We start from the raw sequence: 22,094 nt of genomic DNA, 5'->3' as shown, positions 1-22,094 counted from the left end.
CAAAAAACCCGGGTATAACCCGGGTTCCGGGTTATTCCCGGGTTTTTTTTTTTTTAACACTAAAAGCCTATATTTATTTAAATTTCAGACCATCATTATTTTTTTATATAAAAGCCTTTATTTTATTAAAAACAATTCTAAGAAGTCAAATTGGAAAGCATAATATTTGTGTTCTAAATACTAAATGCATAAATTCATATGCATCACAATGCAATCCACTACAATGACTACATATTACATTATTCATTATTTATACATTACATTACAAAAACAAAATTACAATATATGAATTACAAAATCAATGGCATGTCCATCAATGATTTAATCTCCACACCAAATAGCAAACTTCAAGTAATTGGACTGAAAGAGATCCTGAAAAAAATAAAAAGTTTTGAACAAGGATTATATATATATATTTTATAAGTAAACAAGGATTATATATACAAGGATTCAGACAAATTCCACTTACTAAATTAAAGATTATGATGAGAACAAAATCAGCTTTGCTCGATGCTTCTATACAAAGATATATATATATATATTACTCCATGCTTAAGAAATTGTTAATAAACTTTATATATTAAAACCAAAAGTCAAAGAAATATGTAGACAATCAAAGTTGAGGGGAAGCACATGAAGTGGTAGGAGATCCAGATATCCCTAGACAGCCACTTCTCTTAGCAAAATTAATAAACAAGAACATAGGAGAAAACTCCAACTCCATATCCTGTGAATAACCTTCCCATGTCAAGGGGAAAAGCACCCTACATTAAAGTCATACGAAAAAAACCATAATAGCAAGAAGTTTCAGCAATATGAGAAGATTTAATCTCTTACACCAAGAATTGAAATGTGCAAACAATGCAAGAGAAATATACAACAAGCCATCCTGCAATGCAGAAACCAGCTGACATCCTCATTGCCTGCTTCCATTAAAACTCCAAAAGGTTAAAATACATGGTTTAGTAAGAATAGAGATGACCAACGTTGAGCACTACCAAATCAAAGTTTTAAATTCAACATACCCCTTTTCGACCAATGAAGTCTGCAATCCTACCACTTGTGACAGCACCAAGCATTGCACCAATCGTTAATATGGAGCCAAACATGAAATTGTTGCTTAACTCTCTAAAGTCTTTGCTTTTCCTAAAAATATTTTGGAACCCAAAGGCCCCAATTTTTTTTCCCAAACTCCACCCGGAAACACAACTAATTTAAAAAAAAAATCTAGAAAAATCAAAGATACATCATCCCAAAAACCATTTCTTCCAAATAATAACAAATCTTCATTATATATATATGTTATCTATAATAGATCTAAACAAATCTAAAGAGATCTAAACAAATCTTCCAAATAATAATAACCCACGACTCTAGCATTTTGCAGCTAAATAGATCTAAACAGATACTCCTCAAACATTCAAACATACTCAAAAAAAATAAAAAACCCAAAATCAAGAAACAGAGAACAAAACAGAGGGAAGGAAAAAAAACATACCCAAACGGAAATCCGTTCTAATCTCTTGGATCCCAAGGTCGAGTAGTTCCATCGTTCGGCATCGCAGATAGCAAAGAGAGAGATAGAGCAGATGAGAGAGTGAGTAAAAACTGGGGCTAGGGCATCGCAGATGCAGGGGGTGTGATTCGCAGGGGGAAGGGGGTGCGGTAGGGCATCACAGTAGTTTACGATGGTTTGAGGGTTGCGTCTGGCGGCGCTGCTGTTGTGGGTGGCTACGTTGGTGGCTGGAGGAGACGCACAGCGTCGCTAGCGGCTACCGAGAGTGAGAGAGAGTAGGTTGGATTGAGAAAGAGCCAGAGAGAGTGGGTCGGGAAGAAGCTTCGAGAGAATGGTTAAGAAATAAATATCAGATTGACACATAAAGCCAAGTTCAACGGTGAAGATTTAAAATTCTAAAATTATTCATATATATATATATATTATTATGTAGGAGAGAGAGAAGATATATGGGAAATCGTGAAGTGACAGCTGCAACTGACATATCACGTTTCTCTTAACTTTTTGGACCTTTTTCTTCACCTCTATTTTTTTTTAAATATTATTATTGTTTGAATAAGTTTAAAAGTAAAAAAAAAATAAAAAATAAAAAAAATCTGTTGAACCACCACAAAATCGACGCGTCAGCTCGGTCAAGGTGACCATCTTTTCAATTACTCTCTTGATCATCTTTTAGAGATAGAGGCAATTCGATATTTATTTACCGGTGTTAAAACGGAAATTTATGAAAATAATAATTATATTTAAAGGTTTTCATATAGCTTAAATGCATATTCATATTTTGGTTAGATATGAGTAAAATATTTTACATTAGATTAGTCAAACTACTGAACCTAAACTTATGAGTTACACAATGTGCAAGTTCCATGCATTTTTGGAAAAAAAGTTAGAGTTCATTATTATAAAAATAATTTTTTATGTGAGTCTCAAATTTATCCAATTTTTTTAAATGAAATATTATGCGAAATTTACACGTCTTAAGACTATTTCTACATGCATCACTCATCTAACATCCGTCTTTTAAAAATGTAAACATAATAATATTACTCTTATGACATGACTAACTGTTCAATTAGAAAGCATATCCGATACTTTTAGCTCGGATTGCAGGCCTACTACATATGTCATCTCAAAATCAACTAACGAAACGAACACAACTTAGTGAAAATATGAAAATAAAAAAATACAATAATACAACAAAAAAAATCATAACATTTTTGCTAATATTATAATTTTCTTTCTAATAATAGGTTTTACACATCCAAAAATTAGATGAAAAAAATTGCAAGAAAATGAAAAAATGCGAGTAAAACCTTTAGATCCAAATACAGATCAAAAAATGAATAATAAAAATACACAAACAGCACTTCGAAGACCAATGAAAAAATATATCGCATCTAAATCCTAATTCATATGCAAAAATGAACAATGAAAATACAACAAAATGAAAATATATCCCAAATCCAAATGGAAATACAAAACGAATAAAGATACCAAAAAACTTTCAAATCCAGATCGAAATGCAAAAATGGACATGAAAAATACAACAAGGTGGGAAAAAACCTTCAAAGACCAACGATGTTGTGTGTGTGTGTGTGTGTGTGTGTGTGTGTGTGTGTTTGTGTGTATACAATGCAATCAAAACTTACAATGTCTTTTGTGTCTAAACAGGAATTATCCTCCTTATCAAGAGATCTAAATATATAAAAGACTCTCCACTGTTCATTTCAAGACCTGTAAGTCCCTTTATATATATATATATATATATTATTATATGTCACTAATGTGGAGACGTTTATTTCGCATTAAGTAGTTATTAATTATTCATTTAGTTTGGGTTGTGTGGAACAGTATTATCCAACGTTTAGAAGAATTGTTTGCTTCGTTAACATAATGAGAAGTGGTAAGATTGTGTTAATGAGTTATGTAGCATTTGTTTTCAAATAGTAATATTAGTTTTATAAAAGTTAAGTTTTGAAACTATTTTTTGAAGATCATGGAAAACAACCGGCGAAGAAAATCTCGTATAAAGATTTACCCGAAGAGAAAAAAGAAGAACTCCGTACAAAACAGAGAGAAAGATATGCTAAAAAAAAAGCATCTAGAAGCAATTCCATCCAATTAAAAGATTCAGCTTCATTTGGGGGTGATCAAATGACTATGTCAATTGATGAACCTTCAAATAATGATGTCCAACATATAAACATCATTCAGGATTTCACTGTTCTACAAAAAGTGTCAAAGAGACAACGAATTTTCCGCGCTGGTGTTGATATCGATGAATTAGTTTCGTCTCATGAAGTATGTGTTCCTCCTGGTGTTAATGTCTGTATAGTTGATTCAGAGGCAACTTCATCATTAAACAATGTGGCGAATCATTCTGATTGTCCGAGTGATTCTATGGATTTCCTGACACGTCAATCAGGAAACACAAACATAGATGAAACGACCGTCTCTAATCAGTTTTTGATTCAACAGGTTTTCTTGAAATTATTTTTTCATATTTCTTATTCAATCAATCTTATATTCTTTTTTATTGAAATTTGAGAACATCCTATTCAAATAGGCTCCATGTGTTGTTCGGGAAGAGTCAAGTTTTGAAACAAGTATACCATCATCTCGTAGGGGTAAGAAACAAGTATAATTATATTATTCGTTCTTATTCCATTGTCAACTCTTGACACTCTTCCAGCAGTGTCCTTAGCCAGATCATTCAAACAATTCGATGGGTTTACGCCTATTGTCTTCTGTTCATTTTTAAACTCAATAGGTAGGGGACATCGTCGCTTTGTTGGACGTAGACAACTATTGCAAGTTGTGCCATCTGAAGCATATTCCTTGCCGTATGTGCCTTGTTGCAGACATTGTAAAGCAAAACGATTCTATCATGAAACAAATGGATTTTGCTGTGCAGATGGGACAATTTCTTTGGCCACAAATGATGTCCCTGATCAGCTTTATGATCTTTTTACCTCCGATGCAAATGAAGCGGCGCATTTTAAGACCTATGTTCGGACTTATAATAACAAGTTCGCGTTTACATCTTTTGGAGTTAAATTCGATAGAGATCTTTGCAGACGAAATAAAGGGATTTATACCTTCCGAACTCAGGGACAGATCTATCACTATATCGATGATTTAGTCCCTTTAAATGGTCGTCCTTCTTCTCTCCAATTGTATTTCTATGATACTGAGCACGAATTAGAAAATCGTATTTCTGATTCAGACAGAATGAACCCATCAATTATAGCTCAACTCATCGATATTCTTCGCATAAATCCATATTCTGTGTTTTTCCGATCTCTTGGTGATTTGCCAAATTTGGAAAATCAAGTAATCCATATAAGATCAGATGCTGGCCTAGATCAGCGTGTGTTCAATGCCCCGACATCTTCACAAGTTGCAGCAATATGGGTTGAAAATGAAGATGCAGATCAGTTGGGAGGACGGGACATTTGTGTCTTTGGTCATTCTGGTGGAAGTCATATAGTTCAGTATTATTTTGGCTGCTATGATCCACTTCAGTATCCGCTATTATTTCCTTTTGGGGATACTGGTTGGCACCAAGGCATTAAAAGGATCAATAGAGGAAGCACAGTAATATGTAATGAAACAACCCGATCAATAGATCCTCACCAATCAATGTCAGCAGAAGAATTACTTACAAGAGAACAACGAGGTTAGAGTATAATCTTAATCTTTCCATTTTGTACTTAGAGCATTAGCATTGGTCTATACATATGCATATGCAAAATCGCCTCTTTTCCATATCCACTTTGTCATTCAAGCAAAATTCTCACATTGGTTTATGCATATTTGACACAAAATAATAATAAATTATTATTATTTTATTATTATTATTGTTTTGCTAAAATCAATTTTTTTATATATATTTTGCAATTAGCATCCACTACATACATTTGACATTAATAATATAAATTCAATAATAAAAAATATAGTTTTTTTTATATATTATATTAAAAATATAATAAAATGAAAAAAATATATATAATATATTATAATAATAAAATGAATGTGCAAGTGAAGATTTGTTGTGTTGTTGAAAAAGGGAGAAAATGAAATGATTGTGAGAGAGAGAGTAGGAGGAGAGATAAATAATGATTACAATAATATTTGTAGGGTGAATAGTGGTTATCCAAATTTGGATAAGCGCTGTTCATAGGTAGCTAAATATTTGGATATGCATAAGCCAATGTGGAGGATTTTATGGTCATATTATGCAAATATGACTTTGCATATGTATATGCATAGACCAATGCTAATGCTCAGTTTGTACACGTCCAATTTTGTAATATTGCATTCCCCTTCAACTTTTGTAGCATTAAACAGAAAAATGAAGGATCCAATTGTTTCGTGTCGTGAGTATTATTGCTACAAATTACAAATCAGAGAAAATTTCAGATCAATTTTGTTGCAGTCTGGTCGTCTATTGCAACAATTCGTTGTTGATATGTATGTTAAGATCGAGACATCAAGATTAGACTATTTCCGTAGCAAACAACAACATATTCGATCTGAGTTATATCAAGGTATTGTTGATACCATTACACTAGGGGAAACTAACGCTTCTAATGTTGGAAAACGGATTATTCTGCCTTCGTCATTTATTGGGGGTCCAAGAGACATGCGAAAAAGATATATGGAAGCAATGGCTTTAGTTCAGCGTTATGGTAAACCAGACATTTTTTTAACAATGACATGCAATCCAAATTGGCAAGAAATTTCAAATGAATTACGCCTACATGAGGAGAGTCAAAATCGGCCTGATTTAGTTGCTCGGGTCTTTCGTGCAAAATTAGAAGAATTAAAGGATCGATTATTCAAGCAACAGATATTTGGAAAAGTTTCAGCATATGTTTATGTTATTGAGCACCAAAAAAGAGGCCTTCCACATGCTCATTTTCTAATTATATTACAAAGAGATTGGAAACTCTATGCGCCTGAATCTTTTGATGACATTGTATCGGCAGAAATACCTGATAAAAATACGAATTTGCACTTGCATAACGCCGTTGTCAAGCATATGATGCATGGACCATGTGGAGTGTTGAATCCAACAAATGTTTGCATGAAAAAAAATGGTTATTGCAAAAGCCATTATCCAAAAAATTTTGCATCAAGTACGACTGTTGGAAATGATTGCTTCCCAATATATAGGCGTTCTGACAATGGAATAACTGTCAAAGTGAGAGGTCATAATTTGGATAACCGTTGGGTCGTTCCATATAATCCGTATTTGCTTGCAACATTTGACTGTCACATTAACGTCGAGATTTGTTCTACTATAACAGCAGTCAAATATCTTTATAAGTACATTTACAAAGGGCATGATCGTATTGCTTTCAATTTGGTTTCTGAACAAAATAATCAACAAATTGATGAAATCCAACAATTCCAATCAGCCCGATGGATTGCTCCGCCTGAAGCTATGTGGAGAATATATGGCTTTGTTGTTAATGAAATGTACCCAGCAGTGTATAGCTTACATTTACATCTTGAGGATCAACACCAAGTAACTTTTCGAGCAAATGAAGACTTAATCAATATTCTCAACTCTGATCGGTCTGCAAAATCGATGTTAACAGAATTCTTTGCATTAAATCGAGTGGATGAGAATGCCAGGACTTTGTTGTACAAAGAATTTCCAGAATTCTATGTTTGGAGCCAGCAATACAAAGAGTGGACTTGTCGAAAAAAGAAAACTGTTATAGGTCGAATTATTACAGCAAATCCATTTGAAGGTGAGAGGTATTATCTGCGGATATTGCTAAATCATGTAAGAGGACCTTTGTCATTTGAAGATCTTAGGACAGTTGATGGTGTTGTGGCTCCAACTTTTCGTGAGGCAGCAACTATGCATGGTTTGCTACAGAGAGACAGTGGTTTAGAAGATTGTTTACATGAAGCATCTCTATATCAAATGCCGTCCAGTTTGAGACGGCTATTTGCAACTATATTGGTTTATTGTAATCCAACCAATCCGAGAGAGCTTTGGGAACGTTTTGAGCAAGATATGTCAATTGATTTTAGGTCAACTGAAGATTCTATGTTGACTGTAAGAATGCAAGTTTTGCGCTCAATCTCTTTTACACTTGAATCAATGGGGAAACACATTAATTCATTTCATCTTCTTGATGACGACATTTGTTTTGATGAAGACCAATTCGAATCTAGGGAAATCGATGATGAATTGGCTGTTGAAATTCCAGAAGAAGATAATGCTGCATCAGAAATCCTTAATAGTGAACAGCGACATGTCTATAATTCAATTTTGGAAAATGTTTTTTCAAACAAAACTGCTACATTCTTTGTTGATGGCCCTGGTGGGACAGGGAAGACATTCCTGTACAAGGCACTTCTCGCTGCAGTAAGATCAAGAAAATTAGTGGCACTTGCAACTGCTTCATCTGGTGTTGCTGCATCTATCCTTCCTGGAGGTCGAACAGCACACTCGCGCTTTAAGATTCCATTAGATACTGATGAACATAGCATGTGTTGTGTCAGTAAACAAAGTGCCATTGCAAAGCTACTACGTGTAGCAAGGTTAATTATATGGGATGAGGCCCCTATGTCAAGAAAACAACACATCGAAGCTTTAGATAAAATGTTACGAGACATTAATGATTCAGAGTTAACATTCGGTGGAAAAGTTATCGTTTTTGGTGGAGATTTTCGCCAGGTTTTACCTGTGGTTCGTAAAGGAACAAGACAAGAACATGTTGACGCCAGTTTGGTTTCATCTTATTTGTGGCCTACATTGATCAAACTTCGTTTAACTGAAAATATGAGAGCAAGATTGGATCCAGTTTTTTCAGAATATGTGTTAGAATTAGGCAACGGAATGCCACCAATCACAATTGACGAAACTGTAAAAATTCCTAATGGCATGCTTGTTCCCTATGAAGATGACTGTACTTCTTTGGATCATTTAATAGATGTTGTTTTCCAAGATATTCATGAATATTCAATAAATATTTCAGCTATGATGAATCGGGCCATATTAACACCAAAGAACAGTTATGTTGATGAAATAAATACATTACTGATTCATAGGTTTCCTGGTGAGCTTAGGCGATATTATAGCTTTGATGAAGCAATAGATGCATCTGAACAATCAGTTATGGAGGATTTTTTAAATACTCTAACCCCAAATGGACTTCCTCCTCATGAATTGTTACTAAAGATAAACTGTCCCATCATGTTGCTTAGAAACATTAACCCTTCAGAAGGACTATGCAACGGAACACGTCTAATTTGTCGGGCTTTTGATCGAAATGTAATTGATGCAGAAATCGCAGTTGGGCACCATAGCGGAAAAAGAGTCTTTATTCCAAGGATCCCATTCTTGCCAAATCTTGATGAAAATAGTGGTTTCCCATTCAAAAGAACCCAATTCCCTATCAGATTAAGTTTTGCAATGACTATAAATAAGTCACAAGGGCAAACATTGGATTTTGTTGGGATATATTTACCTCAACCTGTTTTCTCACATGGTCAATTATATGTGGCTTTATCAAGGGCTAAGACTGCATCTACAGTAAGGGTTTTAATACGGCCAGTGTCGACTGATCGATCAGAAAAGAACTGCACAAAAAATATTGTCTATACAGAATTATTAAGATTAGCATGTTCAGATTAATGTTCTACAGGTAATGATTCAATTGTATAATTTGAGTTTAACTACTTAAACAAAATTATGCATTTTATAGAATTCTTTTTCTATATGTTTAGTATTGTGTTCTTTATTTCTCATTGTAATTTTTTTTTTTTAATTTAGTATTGGGTTACTACACTTACACCTTTAATATTTTTGTATGTGAACAGTTTTAAAGATGCGGACGGTTTATACATCGATGAAAGATATCACTCCAAGTACAAGGAATTGGAAAATCAAAATGATCGTGGCAGACAAGTCACCCAAACGAACAGGCCAACGCTCACCAGTGAAGTACCAAAGCCTAACATTGATTGATCCAGAGGTATAATATTTATTTCTATCTATTGTCTTTTATTTTTTTTGGTGTACTAACAACTGATAAATGATTTTGTTATTTTTGTATTTTTATTTTTTTTACTACTAATTTGTAAAAAATCTTAAAAATATTATTTTTTTAAAACCCAAAAATAATTTAAAATAAACAAAATTATTATACTCAATTATTTATTACAATATTTTTTTTGTAAATTATTTATTTCAATTTCTTATACTATACAGGGAAATCGAGTGCAAGCAACAATGTTTGATAAAGATATAGACTCGCGAGATGATACTTTACATATTTTCCGGTCATACTACATCAGTAATGCATATGTAAGGCCACTGGATCCGAAGTATAGAATTGAAACACATGAATATCAATGGATCTTAAATTCCAAAACGATAATTGAGGAAGTTCCAAAGGATGAAGAACAATTGGAGGTACCAAAGTACCAACTCATTCCGTTCAATGAATTAGACGCTTACAAAGACTCAATTGCAGAAATAGGTAATTCACTCTTGATTTTAGAATATTTAATTATCAATTTATTAAAAATTTAAATCTTATTTGTCAGATGTTTTAGCTGTTGCAATCAATATCAAGCCATGTAGAGAGATAACTTCAGTACATGGACCAACAACTATTCAGGAAATATATGTCATTGATCAAAGGTAAAAATATTTTTTAGGTAGTTTACTTTTTTAAAATTATGTTTCAATCTTTATTTCTTGTATATTCTGTTAATTCTTTTTTTATTCCAATTTTTGTAGCTTAAACCCCATATGTTTAACTATGTGGGGTCAATTTGTGCAAGATGAATGCAAAAAAATATCAGAAATAATTGGGACAAAGCCAGTTATACTTGGAACAAGAATAAGAGTTGGTTCTTATAATGGTATTTTTAATAATTAACAATCTTATATTTTTCTTTTATATTGTATATGCTTGCATTAATCACGATCTCTATTTCTAATGAAGGATTGTCTCTTTCATCACGTCCGAAAAGTAAATTTATGATCAATCCTGTTCTTCCTGAGGCAACTTCATTGCAAGAGTGGTAATCGTCAGAAATAAGTCATTATTTGTTTCGTGCTACTTGAATATTAAAATCTTCATATTTGTATTTCTTATGTTGCATTTGTTTTTATGAATTTTAAGGGCGGTAATTAATGATTCATTACTTGAGAGTATTATTGCAAGATGCTTGACATACCCGTCTACATCTCTGTCTTCTGTTGGTATACGAGAAATAATCAAGAATTGTGATGTTGCTGAGTTGATCAAAAGTTTACAACCCATGGCGGTAAAATCCTATTTTTCGTAACAAATTCAAATATTTATACAATCAATTCATCTAAAAAATTATTTTTGATGTAATGTAGAAAGCAAAATTTTGGATAAAGGCGAAGATAATAGTGGTTGACTTGCGCCAGATATTTTTTTACATGTCATGTATTGGTTGTAATAAAGGAACTGGGTATGATTACAATGATAGCTTCCTTTGTTACCATTGCAAACACCAAAGTATTTCCCAACCACGGTATGTATCATTCAAATTTTTTGTTCTGTTTGATAATTATGTGATAAATTTAATGTATAACTTTTATTGATTCTAACTTAAAATGATATTTCCATCAATTTTATAGTTGTCGAGCATATGTTCAACTCGACGATGGTACAGGAAAACTATCTGCTGTTATGTTTGGTGAAGTTGTAGAGGAAGCATTCGGTTGTTCGGCAGTTGAGCTAATGAATCATACTGGTGATGTATGTTTTCTTATTTTCTATTACCTTTATTGTTGTGAGTAAAAACGTCCGTCTTAGAATTTTTGACATATTTACTACATTAATTTCCAGCATATATATTCTTTAAATTTTTATTAATCATGCAAGGTTATTAAAAATTTCTTTTGCAGGAACATTTGCCTTATATAGAAAATCTTGTAGCACAAGTTTCACAGAAAGAGTGGATGATTGAACTTTTAGTAGATCCCAATCGACTCAACCAACAACAGCACAAGAATTTCAATGTCATTTCTATTGATGCAGTACAAGAAGACACAAAATGATGGATCATAGTAAAAACATCAAGGGACTCATATTTTGAACTGATGTTTTTGTCGAGTTTGTTGCTAAAACTATCGATGTTATAAATATGTGTTGGACTATGTTATATTTTGAACTAATGTTTTTGTTGGGTTTGTATTAAACTTATCGCAAGTAACTTTGCTAAAACTATCAATGTTATAAATATGTGTTGGAGTATGTTATATTTTAAACTAATGTTTTTATCTTCTAATCTATGCAAGCATGTAATTATTATACTCTACTTAACTATCATTTTTATAGAATATATATTATTTTTTTAAAATAATTATTTTACCCAACTAGGCAAACGTGCTTTGCACGTTATTTTGACCTAGTATATATATATATATATATTCGAAAATATGTTAGCTTTTATCAGCATGACTAGCTTATTTTTATAGCTAGCTAGGTTGACTCCTGTATATATAGATGAAGTAATTCTTTATAATAAATAAAAAATATTCATGCATGCATGCAAATATATATATATATATATATATATATATATATATATATAGATAGATTGATCATGCTTAATTAACCACAACTTACGTGAACATGGGAATATCGTTGTATTGAGCATTAAATTGGATAAACTGTATGAAAGATGGTAGTGTTTGGTCCGTTGTTCCCATTGCCACCGCACTTCCTAAACTTCCAACAGCTCCAATAATTCGAAGAACCAAGTCCATTACAGATAGCCCTCTATTTATCAGTAGTACCCTTTGTGTTGATGAGCTGGTAGAGTGCTTGGAATTAGCTTCGCCAGCCTCAAGCTGTTCTGCCTTCATTTTCTAGGGCTAAAGTACATACTCTTAATTTCCTTCTCTCTCAAAACTCTTAGGGCTTTGGATGATTCTTCTATCTGCTGAAACTGTTCCAGTACTGATCAGGTAAGGGAAAAGATCCTCACTTATTTATAAAAAGAGGAATGCTCCTCGTAATCATCCGTTTTACAATCATTCTCACATCATCTCATGATGTCTCACATCATCTTATGATGTGGTGTTAAATGACTAGAACCTATTTATTATGTTTTACTTATAAGTCTATCATATAATATCACATCAAAAGATGTTGATAGGATAATAATAAAAAAAATGATAAATAGATTTTTCTTTATAAAAATCCTAAGGCCCCCGTTTGGATACGTAGTTGGTCTCATCTTAACATCCAAACACTATTCAAACAAAAATACTTTTCAATTTCTCTTTCATAATTTTTCATCTAATCATTACAATTTTTTCAAACTTCCATATAAAACAGAAAAAATAATTCAATTTTTTTAAATATCAATATAAAAATAACATTAAAAAACTATATTCTAATAATATTTTAACTTTATAATATTTTTATTCAAAATTTTCTTTCTTCGTTCCCAAAATCCAATAAAAATCTTAATTCAAACTATCTCACTATTATTTAAAGATTTTTTTTATTTCATCTCATTTGATTGTCCAAGACTAAGGCTGCATTTGGTTGCAAGACTCAACTAAGCTCAGTCTAATTTTAAACTGAGTCTAACATCCAAATACACAACTCTCAAATTACTAAACTCATCTCAACTCAAAATCTCCTTATACGTGGAACCCACAATATTTTTCAACTTAACACATCTTTATACGTGGGACCCATAATATTTTTCAACTTCCCATAAAAAGTACTGAAACTTATCTTAACATCAAACACACTTTAAACTCAATTTAGATATGCCCCACATAGTTTCCTCCATTACTCAACTCAATCTTACTCATAAAAAATTCAGCTCAACTGAGCTACATCCAAACATAACCCAAGTGCATGAAAGCAAATTTGGATTTTCTAAAACAAACAACCAGTTTGTAACAAATCATGGTGGATAGGTTAGCAAATTTCAAGTGGGCTGGATTTTGCTTCTGTAAGCAGGCCTAATGCCATTTCGTAAGAGCATTAGTTATGGCCTCAACAAACTTTAGCTAAAATTTGACTAAGAAATTCACTTTTACAAATTTAGCTATCCACTTTTCATCATCATCAAATAACAGGCTCAACAAATCTTTCACTATTCTAATAAAATATTGATTTTGAACTTTTCATTTATTTTAGTTATAATTGTAATTTAAATATTTATTCATTATTAAAAAACTACCTATTAATTTTCTAACGTTCATGTTATTCCAATGGCTACATTTCTTCAACGGATATATTTTTTTAACTTATATTTCTCCAACAGTTATATTTCTTCAACGGCTATATTATTCCACTATAAAACATAACATTTCCTCAATAATTTTACTCACTTCAACTCAAGTGAATATTTTAGTCTAAAAGAATTATTTGGCTAGTTCCTTTGGCTCAACAAATTTGGCTAGTGATTTAACTTGAAGTTAAAATCGCTGTTGATTTGTTGAGCCAATTGTAGCACATTATCTTGCACTTTAGCTATTCTTTGACTATAATTTAGCTTTGTTGAGCCCATAACTGGTGCTCTAACAGGGTGCACGACATTACAATATTTAAACCTAGGATGGAACTTTGTATTATTATTTTATAATAATCCTACCTGCTCTGCTGCTTGCTCATCAAACTTGCATGCCTTTATCTTTGTGGATAGTTTAAACAAATATGGGTCATGTTCCTACTCCATTAACAAATAAAGCATGACATGAATCTTAAGAGTGGATCTTCATCACATTAATCTTGGTACTCTTAAGATGCCCTTGTGAGCTTCATAATTAATGCTCATATTTTGCATGCAAACAAGGTGAGTAGCTAGTGACATGTTTAAGCTATAATGAGCTAATAAATATTGGTTGTTAAGGATATAATATAAATAACTAAATTATTTATATCTGGATCCAGGAATAGTACTGACCAAACTCGGGCCTTGTTTGGATACTAAAATCATCTCAACTCATTTCATCTAATTATTACAACTTTTTCAAACTTCTAAATAAAATATAATAAACAATTTAATTTTTTCAAATTCTAAAATAAAAATAATATTAAAAAATAATATTCTAACAATATTTTATTCAACTTTTATCTCAACTTACTATCCAAACCATCCTAATTAAGCTTAAGTCCATAGAGTAAGGGGTGATCTCAGATCTATAACTTTTCTTTTCTTCTTGCTAGGGGTGGGCAGCGGGGGCCCACCCCCCGCTACCCCTCCCCCACGGGGGTGGGGGCCCTGCCCATCATGGAAGACCACTAGCCCATCGCTCTGCATCCCTCCTTTATTTAATATAAAAAATTATATTTGTAATATTTATATAAATAATTTATGTAAATATATTGTATATAGATATATACAATATATTAATATAAAAAAGTAATATAGATATATTACTTACAATTTAATATAAGTAAGTCTCGTATTGTTTAAGTACAACTATTGTATTGCATTTGTCTCCTATATAAAATTTGATCTCCTATATAAAGTTTGGCCTAGGAGGCCAAAGCAATCCAAAATACAACTCTAATGAGTTTATATTCTTTTTTAATGTATAATTTAAATTATATTATAATTTGACTCTAAAAAAAATTTAGACCCGAAAATAATTTATAGATTCAATAGGTTATTGGGTTAAGCGGGGGGCAGGGCGGGGTGCGGTTTCAACCCTACCCCCTGGCACTAAAGTCACTAATTGTTCAAGAAACAAAATAATCAGTGACTTTGCATCCTATGGTATCATCCATAAAAAATTAATCTTTGAAAGCTATCTGCATGTCACCTTTACAGAGTTCAGTTATATAGTGATGGCAAGAGATATTTGGGAGAAAGGAATCTATTACAAAGACTGGGGATCTTGAGCATATGCTTGGCGGAGTTCTTCCATCCAAGTAGCTTGTACAGCATTGATTGCCTTGGCCTCCATTACTGGTGGCAGTCTGATCTTGAATTGTTTAAGTATGAGTCTTATCCTTAGAGTGTAGTATGGACACTGCGTCAACTGCTTTGTTTTCCCTGCCACAACGATATTCTATTGTAAAATCAAACTCTAATAGTTTTGAGACCCACTTCTATTGAAAATGTGTGCCTACTCGTTGTTCCAGTAGGTGCTTGAGTGCCTGCTGATCTATTCTAACCTTGAACTTGTGACCCAGTAGGTGATGCCTCCATTTCCAAATGGTCAGACCAATGCTAGTAACTCATTCTTATAAGTTAAGAAGAATAAATTTTTTTCACTTAAGTCATTGGCTAAGATAGGCCAATAGCCTTCCTTCTTACTTAAGAACTACTCCTAAATGCTAAGGTGGCATCCTCTGTCCAATAAAACACATTTTTCTTGAGAAGGGCCATTAACGAGGCTGCAATTCCTCCATTCCCTTTTACGAACTTCCTATAGTACCTTATAAGTCCTAAGAATCCCTTCAATGTCTTGTGAATCTTGGAAATTGGCCAAGACACTGAAAGGATTTGAAAAAGTTGAATTGTTTATAATATTTTGTATGAGGATTTGAAAAAGGTGTAATGATAAGATGAGATGAGATGAGATGAGATGAGAATTTTGTGTCTCATCCCACCCCCCAAACCTGCCTGACATCTTGGCATAGAGCTAGTAGTTCTGTAAGATCCTCAAAACAACCCTCAAGTGCCTTAAGTGATTACTCAATGTTGTGCTATACACAAGAACATCATCAAAGAACACAAGAACAAACTTTCTAAGGTGAAATCTAAACATTTCATTTATAAGCTCTTGAAAGGTTGATGGTGCATTGGTAAGCCCAAAAGACATTACCAAAAACTCATAGTAGCCCTCGAGTGTACGAAAGGCAATTTTAAAAATATCTTCAGGCTTCATCATGATTTGATGGTGACCCGAGCATAGGCCATGCTAAGAAAATATTTTAGCACCATACAATTTATCTAACAATTCATTTATGTCAGGAATGGGTACTTATATTTAATGGTATCCGTGTTGAGAGCCTTGTAGTTCACACATATGCACCAATTGCCATCCATCGGCCTTCCTTACCAAAATAATAAGTGAGAAGTAAGGGTTTTGACTTGGCTAGATGATTATTGCTTGCAACATCTCACGAACTAGACTCTCAATCTCCTCATTTTGGTAATAAATGTATCGGTAAGGTCTCACACAAGTGGGTTTGGCTGTCTCTTGGAACTTGAGTTGATGATCATGACTCCTAGGTGGTGGTAACCTAGTGGGTTCAACAAACATTGCCGGGAAGTCATCCATGATTAATTGTATGGCTGGATCCATGGGTACTTGCACCTTGGGACTACTTGCTTTCATGTGCTGGAGCCAAATTCCTTTTCCTTCCACCATAGTTGCTTTACTATTTTTTTTCCTCCTCAAGGTTGGTTTCGAGTGAATTTAATCCTTGTAGCATTAATGTTTGTCCACTGAGAGAAAACTTCATCCTGAGATCCAGAAAATTCCACTGAATAGTACCCAAACTCCTCAACCAATCCACTCTTAACACAATGTCACATCCTCCCAAGATTAATAAATAAAGGTTAGCCAGGAAAGCATAGTTATTTAATTTGAGAAAAATGACTTACAATAATAACTTTGGCAAGGAAGGGTCTCTCCATTGGCAACTTGCACTGCCTGGTGGCTCTCTTCCACTGGTAGCCTTGCCTTTTTAGCTACATTTAAATCAATAAAATTGTGTGTACTACATATATCAATAAGTATAATAACAGATTGTCGATTCAACTTCCCCACTAATCTCATGGTTTTGGGAGATGGTGCACATGCATTAGCATGCATGGAGATACCCACTAATTCAGCTTGCTGAATTACTAGTTCAGAATTGAATTATGTTGGTAATGGGTCACGTTCTTCTTCATTGCCTTCCTCTTCCTCAGCTTCCATCTCCAGACCTTCCAACAAGTAAATCTTAGGTCTGTTACATCTATACCTTGATTAATGTTTCTCATCACAATAATAACACAATCATTTATCCTTCCTCTTTTGCATTTGGCTGGTTGTAATTCTTTTAATGGGATAAGTTAGGTTCCAAGATTGGTATGGTTGATTTATGGGTTAAGGTCGTGGTGTTGCTGGTAGCTTTAGGACAAGGTTGGGGCCAGGAAGTCATGGTATGTTAGGTTTAGTAGGTGTTGCACAAGATGTAAGATAGGGGGGTTAGGGATCTATGGCTCTCGTTCCTTCTCCAAACTTCTTCCCCCTGTTACCTAGCAAGCCCAAAAGCAACCGGAAGTGTTGTGAGCTTAAACATAGTCACCACTATCCTCAAATCATTATGGAGCCCACTCATAAAAGTGCTAATGCAAAATTCCTCAATAAGGCTAGTAATTTTGTTAGATAGAATCTCAAAGTTGGTTTGATAGTCCTCCACACTACTAATTTGCCGAAGTTTGTTCAAAGCCCTCACAGGATCTTCATAGGCCGAAAGCCCAAAACGAACCTTGAGTGCAACTAAAAACTCCTCTTAACTAGTTACTAGGCTCGACTACATTAACCAACTATACCAAGATGGCGCCTTTCCCTCTATGTGAAAAGATGCATTTGCAACTTATGGTATTACGATGTTTGACAGAGTGAAAATATGTTTTTAACATTTAAAAAAACACACATTGAGTTCGAATGGTCTTGCCTTGGAGATGTCTCCTACATTAAAAAAAAGAGTAATGCTACACAACCTCTCATTTTCCACACACCATATTTTTTTTAAAATTTTTAATATTATTTTTAAAATTAATTTAATTTTTCTATTTATTATTCATATATTAAATATTTGATAAAAAAAAAAAAATAATAAAAATTAAAAAAAGTGTGATGTGTGGAGGTTGTGTAAATGGTAAGAGATTGTGTAAAAAAAACATTCACTAGTATAACTTTTTTAAATAATTTTTTTTAAAAAAAAGGAGCCTATCACGCATGAAACCTTACACTGTCCTAAACGGAAAAAAAAAATGGCGGTTTGTTCGTCGCCTGCGTCCTCCGTCTTCTTCTTCTTACCCAGCACTTCTCGTCCCTCATACTGTCCTAAACTCAAACATCCACGACCCAAGATCTCTCCCTTTAGTTGGGCTATCTTGAGGAAAGATAGTTCGTCTCCGGCACTTGCCCACCCGGAAGGACCGAGGGGAAGCGATGTCGCTGAGCCACTTGCATCTGACTCGTTTTGCTCCAGCATATCTTGCTCCTGCACAAGAAGGCGATTCATTCAAGCAGCTGCAGCAACGGCTTTATTCCCACTATGCCCCTCCAACGCCTCCAATTCACAGTCTGATTATATGGTACACTACACCTATCTTCTCCGCTTCTCTCTGCAAAAAACATGTAATTTCTTTCCAAAGCGGGTTCTTCAAGAGAAAACAAATGCAGATTGTTATGTGATTTCAATTAGAATTTAAAAGTAAAGGATTCCTATGTATGGATAGGGTGTGTTGAACAAGGTTCACCCTCCGAGACCGGATTGGTACGAGGAGTTCTATGCATCAGTTATGGAGACAAGCATGAAATCCTATGAAGCCGAGGTTATTTCTTCTTTAATGTCAATCAGTTTGGAATTTGTTACTGTTTAGTTCTTCTCATTTAAGTGCACGCATCATTGTCTGCAATTTGGGGGAAATGTTCTGTTGTTTGGTAAGATTGCAGGTTACAAGTCGCAGTTGTTTAGTAATTTGAAGGGGAAGGCCCAGAAAGTATTGGAGATTGGGATTGGCACAGGCCCTAATCTCAAGTATTATGTTGGTGATGGTAGTAATGTCCGGGTTTTTGGTGTGGATCCCAACAGAAAGATGGCAAAGTATGCTCAGGCAGCGGCAGTGGCTGTTGGCCTGCCGCTTGCTAATTTCCAGTTTATACAAGCGGTAAGAAACCTTCCCTTATGGCACTGCATATTCCTGAACTTTTTTCTGATGATTGTAATATGTATTCTCTGCCTGAACCTTGTACTGTCCATAACAATAACCAAATGACCACAAGCTTAAATATGCTAGAAATCACAGCCCACACACTATCATTACTAGATGGCTCTTCTGAAAGGGTCACATTTGGTGTCTATGAAATAGCATGCCCTGCCATTATAAGGTGCAACATGGTGGTATTTTGCCTCAAAGCTACAAATGTGAGAAAAGTACCCATACAATTGAACAACATATTGATTTTTCTTAGACCTTTTATGGATGGATTGATGCGGGAGATTCAACTGCCAAGTTGCGACTTGGACTTCAGGCCATTGCTATTTTGTGAGGCTGGTTTTGGCATATTGTATCTTAGTACCAGATTCAGATGTCGTTTTGGTTGTGAACTGAACTACAAAGTTCTTCAGATTTCTAAAGATCTTATTGTTGTTCAGGTTGGGGAGGCTATACCATTAAGTGATGCTTCTGTTGATGCAGTTGTTGGAACACTTGTCTTGTGTTCTGTTAAAGATGTTGATATGACCCTAAAAGGTACTCAAACATCTAGCTGTCAAGACTTTATTTTTATTTTTACATGATTTAAGGAATTAAGTCCGTCTAGAAACCTCATATTCTGTGAGGAGCATAGCGTTAGTCGAGTGCTTCATTAATAGTATAATTTTCTCTTTGTGAAGTAATTAGACTTTTTCTATGAATGCTAGCTTAACTTTATTATCCTTCCAACTACAAGTTAATTGTATTGAAGTTTGGTGTGATAATTGAGACGTGAATATAAAGTGTCACTTATGCACAAAGTTTATTATGCTTAGTTCCTTCAGCATCAAATTGAATGTGTGTGGCATTTGGATGCAAATGCACTTCTTGTAGCATTTGAAGTTCCAATTCACGTCCAAATGCATTTGCTAGAATCGAGTTAATTCTGAAATAAAAACCGCCTGAAACAATGACTGAAAATCTGAACTGATTATTTAGTATCAAATAAGGCTATTAACATAGCATCAATGCTTATATTAAATTATACCATCAGAAGAATGATATAGTTCATTAATGCACTCCTTAGGAGGTGGTTGCTTATAACTTTATTTTTTTTAATATCCAAATATTTGATAAATTCCCTTTGACCATTGTAATTAGAGGTGAAGAGGGTGCTGAGGCCTGGTGGACTTTACCTTTTTGTGGAACATGTAGCTGCAAAAGGTATTGAACTGAACTTGATTTGATGGCAAAATAGAAAGTTGTTGTGATTAATAAGTGAAGGGGTACTTTTTTTTTAATCTTATTGTTTTGTTTTGCTATTGTTTTCGTGCAGATGGAACAGTTCTTAGATATATACAGAGTGTTTTTGATCCTTTGCAACAGATAGTTTCTGATGGGTGTCACCTTACCAGGGAAACAGGAATGCAAATATCTGAAGCTGGGTTTTCTGGTGTTGAGCTTAGCATGGCTTTCTTGTCCAACGCCTCTTTTATAAGTCCCCATGTATATGGGATAGCTTACAAGTAACACTGAGAGAAAGTAGTTGGGTGCTCAAGGACAAAAGCAGGCTCAAGTATGAAAATATGATTAAAGATTTGTAGATAAATGGTAACATTTAATTCATTCTTTGTAAGGGCTCTTTTCTTTTTCTTGATGTGTGCAATTTTTAATTTCACTTTTTAGCCGAAGATATTCTCTTAATAAGATTTGATAGCCTGGTGTATAGGTTTGATTTTGTGCCAACTGCAGATTGAAAATCGAAGTTGTAAATACTAAATAGACAATTGTGTGTACGCTTTTTGTGTTTCGAGCATGTCAAATACTGTTTGGATTTGGATGATTGTTTTGTTTTCATCCTTTATTCATGGGATTTTAACTGGATTATTGTCTTTCTCCACCAACATGCTGCTACACAAGCTCTGTCACTCTTACCAGTTGGTCCTATCTATGAGCGCGTGTTTTGCTGGAGTTTGTTCCATGTTTGCTTGGTTGATTCTCTTTTGCGTTTTGACCCCTAATGAGGATTCAGAGGAAGGCTGGACATGCCAAATCGATAGTCTCCCACAGTCCCGTATAGACATGCTTAAGAGGGTTGTGTTGAATACTTGAATTTTTTTTCTGCTTGATCCAGAGATCTTATTGGCCCTTGGTCCATGATAAATGGGACTTATTATGAAGAGTCCCTAAAACTTGGATTCTCATATATATATATATATATATATATATGCACGTGTGCGTGTGCTCGTGGGTGTGTGTGTGTGTGTGGTTAGACTGGCTCAAGAAAACAAATATCATGTTGTGGATTGTGTGGATTGGAATGTAAATCTTGATCTGACAAAAATCAAATTGTCTTATTAGTCTCCACAAAGAAGATGAAAAACCAAGGAAAAATCTCCACTTCTGGATGAAAGACTATCATAAGTATTGAGGAATTGAAAGGTACTTCGCAATTGCAGTCCAAGGCACTGGATTAACGACAGGGGTCATTTACTTTGGACACTATAAAAACACTTGGGTGGGTGAAGGCAAAGGTGTGTTGAACAGGTTAGCAGTAGTACACCCCACCTAAATGGAGATCTAATTTCTTTCAATGTCTCCCATATTTTCACAATGAAATTTTCTACTTCCTACAATGGTAAAAATGCTAATTTTGTTGTGAAATCTCGTC

The 22,094-nt window shown here is 34.0% G+C and overlaps 2 protein-coding genes across 2 annotated transcripts; both read left to right on the top strand.

The window, feature by feature from the left end:
- The first annotated feature begins 3,676 nt into the window (after nucleotides 1-3,676).
- Nucleotides 3,677-11,585, top strand: LOC118344820. The gene is made up of 11 exons (XM_035686224.1): nucleotides 3,677-3,994; nucleotides 4,083-4,143; nucleotides 4,287-5,113; nucleotides 5,955-8,907; nucleotides 9,362-9,516; nucleotides 9,753-10,023; nucleotides 10,091-10,187; nucleotides 10,287-10,411; nucleotides 10,495-10,573; nucleotides 11,163-11,283; nucleotides 11,433-11,585. Exons 1-11 carry the CDS (start codon nucleotides 3,677-3,679, stop codon nucleotides 11,583-11,585), a joined length of 5,160 nt encoding a protein of 1,719 aa, XP_035542117.1.
- Nucleotides 11,586-18,471: 6,886 nt separating this feature from the next.
- LOC109009269 (methyltransferase-like protein 7A) lies at nucleotides 18,472-21,266 on the top strand. The gene is made up of 6 exons (XM_018989707.2): nucleotides 18,472-18,820; nucleotides 18,965-19,060; nucleotides 19,175-19,396; nucleotides 19,885-19,981; nucleotides 20,585-20,647; nucleotides 20,760-21,266. The coding sequence occupies exons 1-6, from the start codon at nucleotides 18,494-18,496 to the stop codon at nucleotides 20,951-20,953; spliced, it is 999 nt and encodes a 332-aa protein (XP_018845252.1). The 5' UTR covers nucleotides 18,472-18,493; the 3' UTR covers nucleotides 20,954-21,266.
- Nucleotides 21,267-22,094: the final 828 nt, after the last annotated feature.

Source organism: Juglans regia, chromosome 16 (genome assembly GCF_001411555.2).
Source record: "Juglans regia cultivar Chandler chromosome 16, Walnut 2.0, whole genome shotgun sequence".
NCBI classification, from domain to species: Eukaryota; Viridiplantae; Streptophyta; class Magnoliopsida; order Fagales; family Juglandaceae; genus Juglans; species Juglans regia.
Note: the sequence above shows the minus strand (reverse complement) of the source record. Positions and strands in the feature narration are given on the sequence as shown.